At 41.4% G+C, this 13,321-nt stretch overlaps 1 protein-coding gene across 1 annotated transcript in view; it reads left to right on the forward strand.

Annotated features, from left to right (window-relative positions):
* The window catches only part of JAK1 (Janus kinase 1), a 51,555-nt gene that overhangs the window by 32,342 nt on the left and 5,892 nt on the right, over window positions 1–13,321 (forward strand). Inside the window, exons 5-17 of the mRNA XM_064664966.1 lie at window positions 2,688–2,838; window positions 3,991–4,154; window positions 4,246–4,579; window positions 5,098–5,271; window positions 5,676–5,833; window positions 6,430–6,553; window positions 7,603–7,789; window positions 9,111–9,217; window positions 10,338–10,484; window positions 11,437–11,524; window positions 11,985–12,112; window positions 12,341–12,476; window positions 12,871–13,022. Of these exons, the coding sequence (XP_064521036.1) occupies window positions 2,688–2,838; window positions 3,991–4,154; window positions 4,246–4,579; window positions 5,098–5,271; window positions 5,676–5,833; window positions 6,430–6,553; window positions 7,603–7,789; window positions 9,111–9,217; window positions 10,338–10,484; window positions 11,437–11,524; window positions 11,985–12,112; window positions 12,341–12,476; window positions 12,871–13,022 (2,050 nt within the window). The remainder of the gene's footprint in view (window positions 1–2,687; window positions 2,839–3,990; window positions 4,155–4,245; window positions 4,580–5,097; window positions 5,272–5,675; window positions 5,834–6,429; window positions 6,554–7,602; window positions 7,790–9,110; window positions 9,218–10,337; window positions 10,485–11,436; window positions 11,525–11,984; window positions 12,113–12,340; window positions 12,477–12,870; window positions 13,023–13,321) is intronic.

Below are 13,321 nucleotides of genomic sequence, written 5' to 3' on the forward strand. Positions count from 1 at the left end.
CAAAATTAGTCTATGCTGAGCTTTATTTTTTTTGACAGTTTTTTTGCTGTACCATTTTATAATTTTCTGGAAAATTTTCTGTTGTACCATTTTGTAGGATGAAGCTGTGGAAAATACTTTGGTTTTTATAATTAAAAGTTCTGGTGGTTTATTTTTTTAAGCTTTGCAGTTGGGATTTAAAGTTTGGCAGGGAAATCTCTTTTGTCCCTTGTACTCCATGTGTCAAAACTGGCAAAATTTGGGCCAAAAATATGTATTTTACATCATTTCATATGCATTTAAGAAAGAGTTAAGCACCAAAATCTAAAGATTCTTATCTCCTCAGGAATAAACACTGTAGTGTAGTGGTGAAGTGGTGTTTTCCTTTCTTTCTTTTCTCATTTATTGTGTGTCTTGGCTTGGGCATCTGAACTGAGAGCAGGGCAGTGCTGCAAGATTGTGAGCAACAGGGTTGTGAAACTGTTCTCTAAATGAATCTTGTTTGTTCTGAGCTCTGCCAGAGGCAGAATTCCTCTGAAAAAGAAAAATGATGTGGGCTTATTTAACAGTGCAGTGTATTAAATGTATAGAATAATTTAGAAACTAAATTGGCAGCCTCATTTCTGTAATTTCAGTACATTGATAAATTTGCTCTAGTCTTGTCCTATTGAAATTATATCTCTAAAATGAATGTTTGTGACTCGTTTGAAATGCTTTTAGATGTTTGATTTTCCCACACTGCTGAAAGCTTATTGTTTTCTGATGGTGTGAACTTCCCATCCTCCTCAAATCAGTGTCAGCTGCTGCTACACTGCTACACTTCTGATAATATTTTAAAAGGACTTGCTTTATACTTTGTAACTTGCCTGTATTTTTTACACTTGCCTCGAATTAAAAAAGAAAAAAAAAAGCTACAGCATGAGAAACTACAGTATTTTGTAATATCCTGCTTTAATCAGCACAGAGCTGATGGAGGAGGAGTTTAACTGTTCCATAGCTGGATGGTGTTTCTTGGTGTGGAGAAGGGATCTTATTCCTTTCTAGTGGAAGGTGGCAGAATAGTTGGAATGAGATGAACTTTAAGGTCCCTTCCACCCCAAACCACTCCATGTTTCTGGAAACTCTTGGAAGAAGGACTATCAGAGCTGCTGTAGGTGAGAGAGAACAGCAGGTCCCTCTTCCAGCATTTCCACCACTCCTTGGCCAGGTGCAAAGCTGCACCTTCCCAGGGGTGACCCTCCTGGACTGAGTCCTGAAATCCCTCTTCCAGGCTTTCACCCGTGCCCTGGACTAAAATGCTCTAAAGGAGGGCTGAGCCCTGCTCCTGAAATTCAGGAGCACACAGTCTCCTTTCCAGCTCGTTTCCAGGACTTTGGAATTGGAAAACTTGTGCTCCTGTTCCTGTTTCTGGAAGTGGAATAGCAATAGTCTGTCCCCTCCTCACCGCAAATCCATTGGTCTCCTCAAGGAAGAGATTCTCCTTTATACAGTTCCTCAAACAATGGGGCTCTAATTGTTTTTGTAACTTGTAAGAGTTGTCTCAATCAGTGCAGTTTAATAGGAAAAGGATCAAATCCTCCTCTCAGTTACAAACAATACACAATACCATGCCCATAATTATTTTCAGGAAATAACAAAAGCATTGGAGTTATTAATTATCACTCATCTTACACAGGAGATATGGAAACAAAGTTATTTCCTGGAGGCAGAAGGATTTGCTTTGCTCTGCTTTTCAGGCTTCAATCAAAGGAGTTCTGAAGGCTTTTAAAGTCCTTGTCAGGAGTTTTTTGGCACAACTGTGTGTTGGTATTTCTCCCTAACAAGTGCTTAACTAAAAGTACTAATCGTGTTTCTGCTTTTAAGATCCTGACTCTGCACTGAGGCTGATACACACCAGCCTTGACCACTCCAGAACTGGAGCTTTATCCATGAACTCCAATTCTGGTCAGACACAAGTCACTAAAATACAGTCACATATTTTAAAACATGTTTGCATGTGACTTCTCCTATTTGTAAACATTGATTTCAGGCCTCACTTTGTATTAAAGCATTTTATATCTATTTGTCTATCTATCTGCCTGTCTTGCTGTCTGTCTCAATCATGGAGTGGCTTGGGTTGAGAGGGACTTCAAAGCCCATCCAGTCCCATCCCCTGCCATGGGCAGGGACACCTTCCACTAAACCAAGTTGCTCCCACCTGGCCTTGGACACTCCCAGGGATGGGGCAGCCACAGCTTCTCTGGGCAACCTGTGCCAGGGCCTCACCACCCTCACAGCCAAGAATTCCTTCCCAGTATCCCATCTAACCCTGCCCTCTTGAAGTGGGAAGGGTTGTCCTTCCTTATCCTGTCCCTCCAGGCCCTTGTCCAAAGTCCCTCTCCAGCTCTCTTGGAACCCCTTTAGTCACTGGGAGGGCACAATTAGGTCACCTCAAAGCCTTCATTTTTCCAGACTGAACAATCCTAATTTTCTCAGCCTTTTCTCATAGGAGAGGTGCTCCATTCCTCTAATAATAATTATATAGATATATGATCATTTCTCCCCAGTTCCTCAGGCCAGGCTCTGGAGCACTTAAGGTGACATTTAAACAGAAGATTGACAGATTTTGCCTTTTAACTGATTTTCTTTTCAAAGTTCAAAATCTGTATCTAGTGTAAAAGAAGGGCTTCCCCAGGAGTTTGCAAAGTTTATTTCTCTTTTCTTGCCAGATACTACTTCACCAACTGGCACGGGACCAGTGAGAGCGAGCCCTCGGTGTGGAGACATTGCCCAAGGAAGGCAAAGGCCTACGAGAAGAAGCTGGCTCCAGAAGGAACCCCAATTCTTGATGGATTCTCCCTGGAATACATCTTTGCACAGGTAAGGGGTCACTTGCAGGTATCTCTGACATTGTACAAAAACTGTGGGACTGCTTGAAAGACCTATTTTCAAACTTCTAAAATACATATAATGTACCTGTTAGTGTTGATAAGAGTTTTCTGTGCTTCTGTGTGGTGGGGAGAAGAGAATTTGCTGCATGAAGAACAATCCATTGATAGGCAGAATGTATGAAAAAAATGTCTATATTTTTATAGGTACTTTCTTTTAATAGTAAGTAATTTTGGATATAAATTCAGTTACCTTTTGTGAAACATCTACATGTAACTTTAATACTTGTAGTCCTATAGAGGAACAGCAGCAGCATTAAATCATAAAGCTAAAATACATCTGGCAGTACTGTGTCCTTTTAATGAGTCTTTTTTCTTGTGGGGTGTTAAAACATAGATAAAAACTGACTGATAATCCCAATGTCCCACTGCCTGATTATGTGCAGTTTTACTTTTCTTCTCTTGTCCCAAGTGGTTTTGCAAACCAAAAACTGGTTTCACAAAAAAATGGGAAGATTCAAGTTGATGGAGGCTTATGAAATAAGTAAATTGAATGCACTGATGTACATAACTCATGTACTGTTAATTCTGAGTGTAGTTACTGCAGAATTTTCAGACTCTGAAACCTGATCTTATCCTTCAAAAAAAGGGACAACATGAAGCTGCTCCAGTGAATCCTTGTTATGTAGTTGTGAAACCACAATGAAAGAAAATACCAGAGGAACACTAATGCAATAAGGCAACAGAAATATCTTTGCTCTTTGGTAACCGAATCCATTTCAGGCTGTCCCAGAGCAAAGCAGAGCACAGACTTTGCAGGCTTGGCTTTTATGTGGCTTAGAGATGAGCCCATGAGGTCCATGGAGACCTTGGATAGGGAAGGGCAGTGATAAAGCAGAGACACAAAGTAGTTACTGGAGACAAGAAAGCAAATGTTGAAGGGGCTGGAAGAGGACAGAGGTGGTGATTTCTTTGGTTAATTGAAAAAAAAGGGGATTTTTTGTGGGCTGATGTATAAGCGAAGGGGATGGGTTTGAGTCTTGGGAGGCTCTTGTTGCTCAGGGAGATCTCTGACCTTTTGCTGGCTCATGGACAAAGTGGCAAAGAGCAAAGCTGGAAACTTACTCTTTTTGTTCCTATTCAGGGTCAGTATGACTTAGTGAAAGGCCTGGCACCGATCCGGGACCCCAGAAATGAACAAGAGGTTCATGAAATTGAGAATGAATGTCTGGGCATGGCTGTCCTGGCAATCTCCCACTATGCCATCAACAAGAAGGTGAAGCTTCCAGAGCTTCCCAAGGATATCAGGTGAGCTTGGATAAATTCTTTGTTACTGTTGGTGCTGCTGTTTTTCTCTTCCAGGAGGGGTTTTAACTCCTAGTATTGTTTTTCCTTCTAGTTACAAGCAGTATATTCCTGAAAGTTTGAACAAGACCATCAGACAGAGGAATTTCTTAACCAGGATTCGGATAAATAATGTTTTCAAGCATTTCCTTAAAGAGTTTAACAACAAAACCATTTGTGACAGCAGCGTGTCCCCACGGGACCTGAAAGTGAAATATTTATCCACAATGGAGACCTTGACTAAACATTACGGAGCAGAGATTTTTGAGACTTCATTTTTGCTGATTTCTTCTGAGAATGAAATAAATAGATTTAATTGTGGAGACAATGAGAAGTATGAAGTCATGGTAACAGGAAACAATGGAATTCAGTGGAGGCTCAAGCCAAGTGTAAGTACCCTGTGATAACTGGGAATTAGAGGATTCTTTTGGGGGCATAACAACTGTTAAAAATTATCTTCAGACACTGCAGATCAACTTTTTATTGAAAGGACTTCTATAGGATTAGAGGGTTATACTGGTTGGGAGAACCTCAGGAAGTGTCCAGTCTAACCCCCTGTTGAGGGTTAGCTTTGAGATCAGACCTTTGCTCAGGGCTTTATTCATCCAGGTGTTGAAAAATTCCAAGGATGGACCCTGAACAACCTTGGTGGGCAACCTGTTTACCAGGAAAATTAAAGACTCTACTTTATCTGCCAGACCAGACACAGCTCAAAAAGCATTAAAAAATTAAATAGCTTTATTAGATATATTTGAATGGATTATATTCTATATTATATTCCATATATTATAAATTATTATATAATTATGTAATGAATTTGTAATGAAGTTTTGTTTTAGAGTAAAAACAAAAAGCAACAAAAAACCCCACTTTTCTTATTATACTTTTATCCAAAATGTATTTGCAGTCTGTACAGACAGAGAAAGAGAAGAAGAAAAAATCTGATGGCAAAACCAAAAAGGATGAAGAAAAACACAAACTTCGGGAGTCATGGAACAATTTTTCCTATTTTCCTGAAATCACCCACATTGTCATTAAGGAGTCTACAGTCAGCATCAACAAACAGGACAACAAAAGGATGGTAAGAACCACACCGGGGATGGGTTTCTCTTCCATGGGGAGCCATAGGGGTGGTTGGGCAGCAGGTGAACACATCCTTGAGGAACATTTTTTAGTGTAAATGACACTGAAATATGTTGCCCTTAACACTGGACAGATGCAAAAGTGCCCATGAGAAGTTGGTGAGTACAGTTGTTTCTCTACACTGGCACAAGAGTTTCCCTTCCAGATCTTGTGGATTAGAGGAGAACTTGGGATGCTGGAGAATGGAAGTTTCCAGCCTGTAACAAGTGGGGAGGATAGGGAATGATCAGTGTTGGCTCCTTGAAGAGAACAATTTTTAGCCAAAAATCTGGCTGTTAAACATTCCTGCAACGCTTTAAGAGAGCTGTAAGGATTCTTTCCAAGGCTATCTCTGTGTTGTAGGAACTGAAGCTGTCCTCCCACGACGAGGCCCTGTCCTTCACGTCCCTCATCGACGGCTACTTCAGGCTCACAGCAGACGCCCACCACTACCTGTGCACAGATGTGGCTCCTCCACTCATTGAGCACAACATCAAAAACGGCTGCCATGGGCCCATCTGGTCAGTAAAATGTGCCACTTTTATTTTTCCACTTGGATAATTAGTCCTCTAATGCTGCTGCATAGGGAATCCGTGGAGGAAATCTGGTATTTGGATGGTTGGTCATTGCCAGAAGGTTGTAGAGCAACTTGGTTTTGTTAAGGATTATATGGAAAAAATTCACTCTTTCTCTCCACAGAAATTTATTCATCTATAAAACCAAATCTTCCTCACCAAGGGCATATTTTGTGACTTATTTCACCAGTGGCTATGAACAGATGGGAATATTTTAGGTACAGCTGAAGTGTGTCTACACTGACCCTGGCAGTCCTTGGAAGAATGAACAAAGCCTTGGGTTTTTTAAATACCTAAAAGAATTGTCTTCCCTTCTACCGACCTTTTGGCTTTTCCTTTTATGTTTAAGATGCAAGATGTAGAAAACCATATGCACCATATGTTGGTTGCAGAATTTCCCCTTGATAAATCTTTCCTCCGTGCAGCTCAGAGGTCTTTTCCAACTGGTTTGATTCTGTAATAATAATAATAATAATAATAATAATAATAATATATTTTGGATGCTCATTTGTTGTTTTTCCTCATGGAACATTCCCTTCCAGCACGGAATATGCCATCAACAAACTGCGCCAGGAAGGGAATGAGGTGGGAACATACGTGTTGAGATGGAGCTGCACGAACTTCAACCACATCCTCATGACAGTGACTTGTTTGGAAGGCTCAGAGGTAAGTCAGATGTGGCATTCCCAGCAGGAATCTGATAATGAGCTGAAGACTCCAGAACATCTCCACTTTCAGCAATAAAACATGATGGAAATTAAGCATTTAAAACTCATATGGTGTGAGAATGACATAGAGAATTTGTCACTGCAACTTACCTTGAATGGTTCCAATTCCCTTGAGAACCTTCTTGAACATGGACTTAATTATATGGATTTATTTCTGTTCCCACACTGGCCTCAGCTGGGAGCCTGACTCAATATTTTGGGAGAATATTTAGAGTGTTCACACAAGAATAATAATTGTAAAAATGCACATAAGCTCTTAGGGAAAAATGTTAATTGAGGTCAAGAAGGGATATTTGATAGTGGGTTCATCTCCTGATGATATTTGCAAAAAAACCAGCTGATCAGCACAGTCTTCCAACAGACAGGGCAGTGAGGCAGTGAGGCAGGAAAGGAATTTTGTCTTGGAAAACATTCAGGCTCATTGTGAAGCTTTGGGAGGGGAGAGGTGAGGGAGCAGGTGTAGGGGGGAGACCTTGAAAAGTCTTGAGATGGGCTAGTCCAAAAGTTAAGTTTTTCTTCCTCACCACCTTTGAATGAAACTGGAAGGTCTCAAAAAACAGCCTGAAATCTTGTTTCAGTGGTTGAACAGTGTGGGTTGTGAAAGGGACTTCTGCTATTTTTAAGTTGAGATTTTGAAACTGTGGTCCAGGTTCTGCAATTCTTGACCAAGTGAAGAGAAAGTTCCTCCAAAAGAGGCAGAACTTCTGCATATTCTTGGGCTCTAAAACACCAAAGCTATAATTTGGGTTTGTGAGGGGCTTGCATCTATATGTTGCTGCTCTGCTCTGTTGTTATGAGCCTTCCTGGGACTGGAAGATTACAGGAATTTTAGGTCTTGTCCTGCTTTGTTGCACTTTGATTAGAGGACCCTGCCTTAGGAGCAAGTGATTAACTGCTCCTACTTGTGATTGCACAGGTTTGGGGAAGCTTTTATGCCTTTACAAACATATTTGCTTTCTTTTTTTCCCTTTTTCTCACTAATCCCAGGTGATAAATAACTCAGGGCAGTACAAGAACTTCCAGATTGAGGTGAAGAAAGGAGGGTACTTCCTCCACGGCTCAAACAAGTCTTTTGCATCCTTAAAAGAGCTGATGGATCACCTGAAAGGACAAATCCTTCGGACAGACAACATCAGCTTTACACTGAAGAGGTGCTGCCAACCCAGACCAAGAGGTAACCTGGCCTTCAAGAATTTTTTTGTTGCAAGAAAATAACCTCCAGGAACAGGAGAGATTCTTAGTGTGTTCAGTTTGTGCTGTGGCAAAGGAGGGTTGTAACCCTTGGTTTGGAGCTGTTTGCTCTCGTTATGAGCTGCTGTTCACTCAATTCATCTTCATGAAGCAGCTTTTGGTCTGCAAGTGATGGCAAGAACAGCCTTGTGGCAGGAAATCATCTGTGAGGCCACATTTTAGGGGCTGGGACAATCGTGCACTTGTTGAACTCTTGATGCCAACACTTACTGAAGCTGTTTGCTCTGAACTACCAGTGTCTTGCAGCTGAATTTTGTGTGAAAGAGGAAACACAGTGGTGTGATTGTGTTGATCAGATAATGGTTTCCTGTTAGAACCAGGGGAAGAACTGAGCCACGGTAATACCTGATGTTCTGAGGGGTTTGCAGAGACACTGAGCACATGAAGAACATGGGGAATTATCTGGAGCAGGGGGAAATTGTACATTTTGACATTTGACATTTTGGTTACATTTTGATGACTGTGTTTGGAATAATATATAATAAAATGGGTCAGGGAGTTGAGTGCCCACTTCAGCTTTTCATTGACATTAAGTACAGCAGGATTTAGTGCTGTTCCTTTTTTCTCTCTTCCCTGTTTTTTTTTCCTTCTTTTTGAATATATTTAATTGGTTATTCACTAAGAAGTTTAGGGGATGCAGAAATAAAGCAGCTTTTGCAGTGTGTGGTTATTATTGATGGTTTCAAAGTGCCAGGTGATGGTTTAGCCCCAGCACCCATGCTCTGCTCCCAGCAGTGGGAATGCTGGATGCAAACACACATCCAAATCCATCATCTCATAATAAATAATGCCTGGAGGTCAAAATTCATGTGCAAAACTTCTGCATCTACCCTGACCAGAAGCAGTGGGGAGGAAGCACTGGGTTTTTGAGCCCTTTCCTTCTGTTCATTTCCCATTCCCCAGTTTAATTCCAGTGCTCTGGGAACAGACTGTGAGCGTTTCTCAGAGCACAAGGAATTTTGATGAGGGTAAAGAGAGGAGACTCCAGCTACTCCTTACACACTGGAAAGGAGATGTACCTGTTGGCAGGACGGAGTGTGGGGGATATTTTACTTCATGGACAGCAGAGATTTTGCCTCTCTCAGTCTTTCTTTGTGCAGAAAACACTATTCAGTTGCTTTTTTCAGCCCCAATATTGCAAATATTAACACTGTGTTTATACTATAAATATGTAGCTGTGCTTTAGTGAATTCTCTATTGAATGATGAGCAGAAGTCAGGTCAAAGTTTCTTTTTTCCCTCCAGAAATCTCCAACCTGCTGGTTGCAACCAAGAAGGCACAAGAATGGCAGCCTGCTTATTCCATGGGGCAGCTGAGTTTCCACTGGATCCGCAAGGAAGAAATCCTGCAGGTGGGTGTCTGGGCTGCTCCTGGAATCCTGGATTGTGGCAGCCACTGGTCCCAGTCACGTGACACAAAGTCACCCCATCGTGGTTGGTTCTGCCACTCCTATTTCTCCTCAGCAAAACTTCACTGGAATCTTTATTAAATCCTCTGATTGCAGAATCCAAATTTTTGTATGTCCTCGTGTGAAAAAAAAAATGACCTTTCACTAGAAATCAACTTGATATTTGAGCGGTTTTCTAATGTAAAACAGGTGTTTCTAAGGTCATTTCACGAAAGTTTTAAGAGCTGTTTTGTTGCTAAATGTGGCTGTATTTCTTTAAAGTCTGACTTATCAGAGAAACGGGCAACTTGAGGTTTAAGACAACGTCCCACAGTAAAAAAGGTGAAGTATTCAAAATCTCTGGACAATCTGAGCATTCAGATTTTTGTGTTCTAAATTTCCCCAAATTTTCTGATTGTTGTTCACTGTCAGTGATGCAGATCCACCTGAATAAACCTCAGCAAACACACAGTGGCTTGAGTGCACAAATCAGATTTAATGTTTCTAAAAAGAGCTCTTCAATCATCCCATTGTCTTCTTCTGTTAAATAAAAAGGTTTGGGGGTTTTTTTAGTTGCATCACTGAGTGTGCAGGATAGAAATGGTGGTGATTGTTTTTGGATGGCTATATTTACAGTCAGCATTCAGGCTTCCTGCAAAAATACCCTCAAGTGGAATCCTCTGTTACTGAGGAGGAAATTACTTACCTAAACAAAGCATTCCATTGAAATATTACTTCCTCTAACTTTTGGAAACACATTAAAGATAACCTCAACAGCAGCTCATTGTGAATAAGAGGCCAGTTGTTATTTATTCATTTGTTTAGTCTGGTAAGGTTAAATCACAGGCAACCTGTTTGATGTTTCTGGAGGTAGAATATCCCAGGAGTTTAGGTGGTGAGGATGCTCAGAGATCATTCAAGTACAGAATAACTGAACTGACATTGGGTTCTCACTGTTATAATTTTAAGTCTGGATGTAGCTCAATCAATTGGAGAGACAGAGTAAAGTGCAGATTCAAATATTTGTTTAAAACTACCCTTGTTTGCTCCGTGTCTGAGAAACTTTTGGTGTGTTGTGTCTCAGGGTGAACACCTTGGAAGAGGGACGAGAACACAGATTTACTCAGGGATGCTCAACCTCAAGGATGATGAGAACGAAGGATATCAAAATGAAAAAGAGATTAAAGTCCTGCTCAAAGTCTTGGACCCCAGCCACAGAGATATTTCCTTGGCAAGTTGTTCCTTTTTGTGTGTCCTGCAAATACTGGGCCTTGTGTTGTCGCTGAAAACATCAGGATAAATCAAACTCTATTTTTTTTTTAGGATTAGAAATTAGAACTAGTATGACTTTACTCCAGGCTTGGGTACTTAGGAAGTGGCTCCACTTACATGCACAAGACTTTCAGAACTTTTCACCTATTTACACCTTTTTAGCAAACAAAGAAATGAGTGTTTATTGCTTCTAAATGACATAATTCTCTTTATTAATTAGCATTCTATCTTCTATTGCTTATTGATTTCTCACTTCTCCTGCTAATTAGTCCACATTTTCTTTCTTTTTATTATCTTTTTCCCAGATAGGGAGTTTCCAGCACACGCTGAATTGTTAGTCTCTGTTAGTCTTTGTTAAGTCTCTTCTTTATCTTCTGGTTACTGCAACATATCCTTGGAGGGCTATAAATTCTGCATTCCAGGTGTCCAGCTTTCAGCTCCCCCAGGCTTTGTTCATTGGAGCTTATCTGGGTTAGTTTAGCAAAATTAAAATTCCACGGATTTTCCAATCAAACTTCAACAATAGCTATGAAAAAAACTTTAGCTATGTGCTGCCTAAAGTGGAAAATTACACTGCTTATGATGAATACACTGTTTACGGTTAATTAAAACAATTAATTAAAAAGTTAATTTAAACCAGTAATTAAAAAAATTGATTAGGAAAGTTATATCATTTCCAACAGTGGATAACTCTGAAAAGTCTTTAAAAAAGAGGTTGGGGGTGGGAAAATGCTGAAGGCACAGCTCGTGGTTTTAGGCAGTGGGATGGCACATCCCCACCACTGTTCATGTGGCTAAAAACAGTGATTTTATACAAGGTTTTGTTCCCTGATGCTCTGGATTCGTTAAACTCCTGGAATGCTGGCACCAGGAGCAGCAGTTCAGTGCTGACCTCTGTCCCCTTCCCACAGGCCTTCTTTGAGACAGCCAGCATGATGAGGCAGGTGTCCCACAAGCACATCGTGCTCCTCCACGGCGTCTGCATCCGGGATGTGGAAAGTGAGTCCAGGAAACATTCCCAGGAGCAGTTTGGGAAGGACAGGGCAGTCTTTGAGCTTGGCCCTGGCACAGGGGAGATGGGCTTGGCAGCTCTGCCTCTTGAGTTTTCAAGAGTGGAATTGGAACAGCAAAGCAGCTGCAAAGTCCTTTCTGTTAAAAAGTCTCCCCTTCCAACACTGTCTTTGAATACGGGTGATTCTCTAAGGCTGGAATGCCAGAGGGACAGTGACAGTGTCGATACAAACCAGCCTTTTGGTAGGAGGTTTTTCCCTGGGAAGGCTCTGCCCTGTGGGCTTTGAAATGCTTTGTTTGGGTTTACTGTTCATTTACTACATGAAGCCACTCAGGCTTTTAATGTGGACTCTGGGCACTGAAAGCAGAGGGGACACGGTGACAGGCCCATGAAATGACTCCAGACACTGGTTATTGCAGTACTGACTTGGTGCCCCTGACTTTGCAGATATCATGGTTGAAGAGTTTGTGGAGTTTGGGCCTCTGGATCTGTTCATGCGTCGGAAAAGTGAAGTCCTGACAACTCCTTGGAAATTCAAAGTCGCCAAACAACTCGCAAGTGCCCTGAGCTACCTGGTAAGAGGCACCTTGGCAAAGGCATTGCCGGGGGCTGCTGCAGCCTGATTTTCCACCCAGGAAAATACAAGTGCTTAAGTGTGAACAGTATGTTTCCCTACTTCTCATTTCCTTTTTTTCCTCCAGTTTTTTCCAAGCTTCTTGGATTTCAGTTTGGAGTATATTACAGTGATCCCTCATGGTTGGATATGCTGGAGCACTCACTGTTCTTTTCCAACTTTTCTGTAGGAGGATAAGGATTTGGTCCATGGGAATGTGTGCACTAAAAACATCCTTCTGGCAAGAGAGGGGATTGATACTGAATATGGTCCTTTCATAAAGCTGAGCGACCCAGGAATACCCATCACAGTGCTGTCCAGGCAAGGTATGGCCAGGAATGGGATCTCTAGTGTGGTGGGGAAGGGGAAAGGAAGAAATATCATTTATACCAGCCAGAACTGGCTCTAGAATAGAAGTTATCAGCTTTTATGGATCTGAAAACTACACAGTGGGTGCTTAGAGTATCAATTTCTCTTAAAAAAACATGTTACATCCCATGAGATAGGACAGAAGGAATCTGTTTCTGGATGGCTCCTTGTAAAAGCCATAGGAACATCCTTCTGGGAACAGGGATTTGAGAATCAACATTTCCCCAAAACTGGACAAATACTGCAGCTTCAGTTTATTTTAGTTAAGCAGCTGTTAGACTAATTCAGTTGAAGGCTGGTTTTCCACTCCTGATACTCACCCCACAATGTGGATCCTGTGTTTTATCCAAGAACGTGTTGAGCGAATTCCCTGGATTGCACCTGAGTGTGTTGAAGACTCCAAAAATCTCAGCATTGCAGCAGATAAGTGGAGCTTTGGTACAACCCTGTGGGAAATCTGCTACAATGGAGAAATTCCACTGAAAGACAAGACACTGGCAGAGGTAAAACCATGTTACACAAACTTTGCTTTGGCATTTCAGATCCATCCCCTTTGGCACTTCAGTTTCCAAACCTCGTTTGAGTTCTTTTAGCTCACAGGAAACCAGCTCAGCTGGACTGGATAAGGGGCTGATCCCATCTGGATTGCCACAGGTTGCAGCAGGAATTCTTGTCCTTACATCAAAAATTGCTAATTATTGCTTCAGCCTGACCTTGTTGGAGCACAGCAACGATTGAACACAACTTCTGATGTGCTCACACTGGTTCTTTTCACAGAATCCCTGACTGTTTGGGGTTGGAA

This window comes from Pseudopipra pipra, chromosome 9, assembly GCF_036250125.1.
Source record: "Pseudopipra pipra isolate bDixPip1 chromosome 9, bDixPip1.hap1, whole genome shotgun sequence".
Taxonomy (NCBI): domain Eukaryota; kingdom Metazoa; phylum Chordata; class Aves; order Passeriformes; family Pipridae; genus Pseudopipra; species Pseudopipra pipra.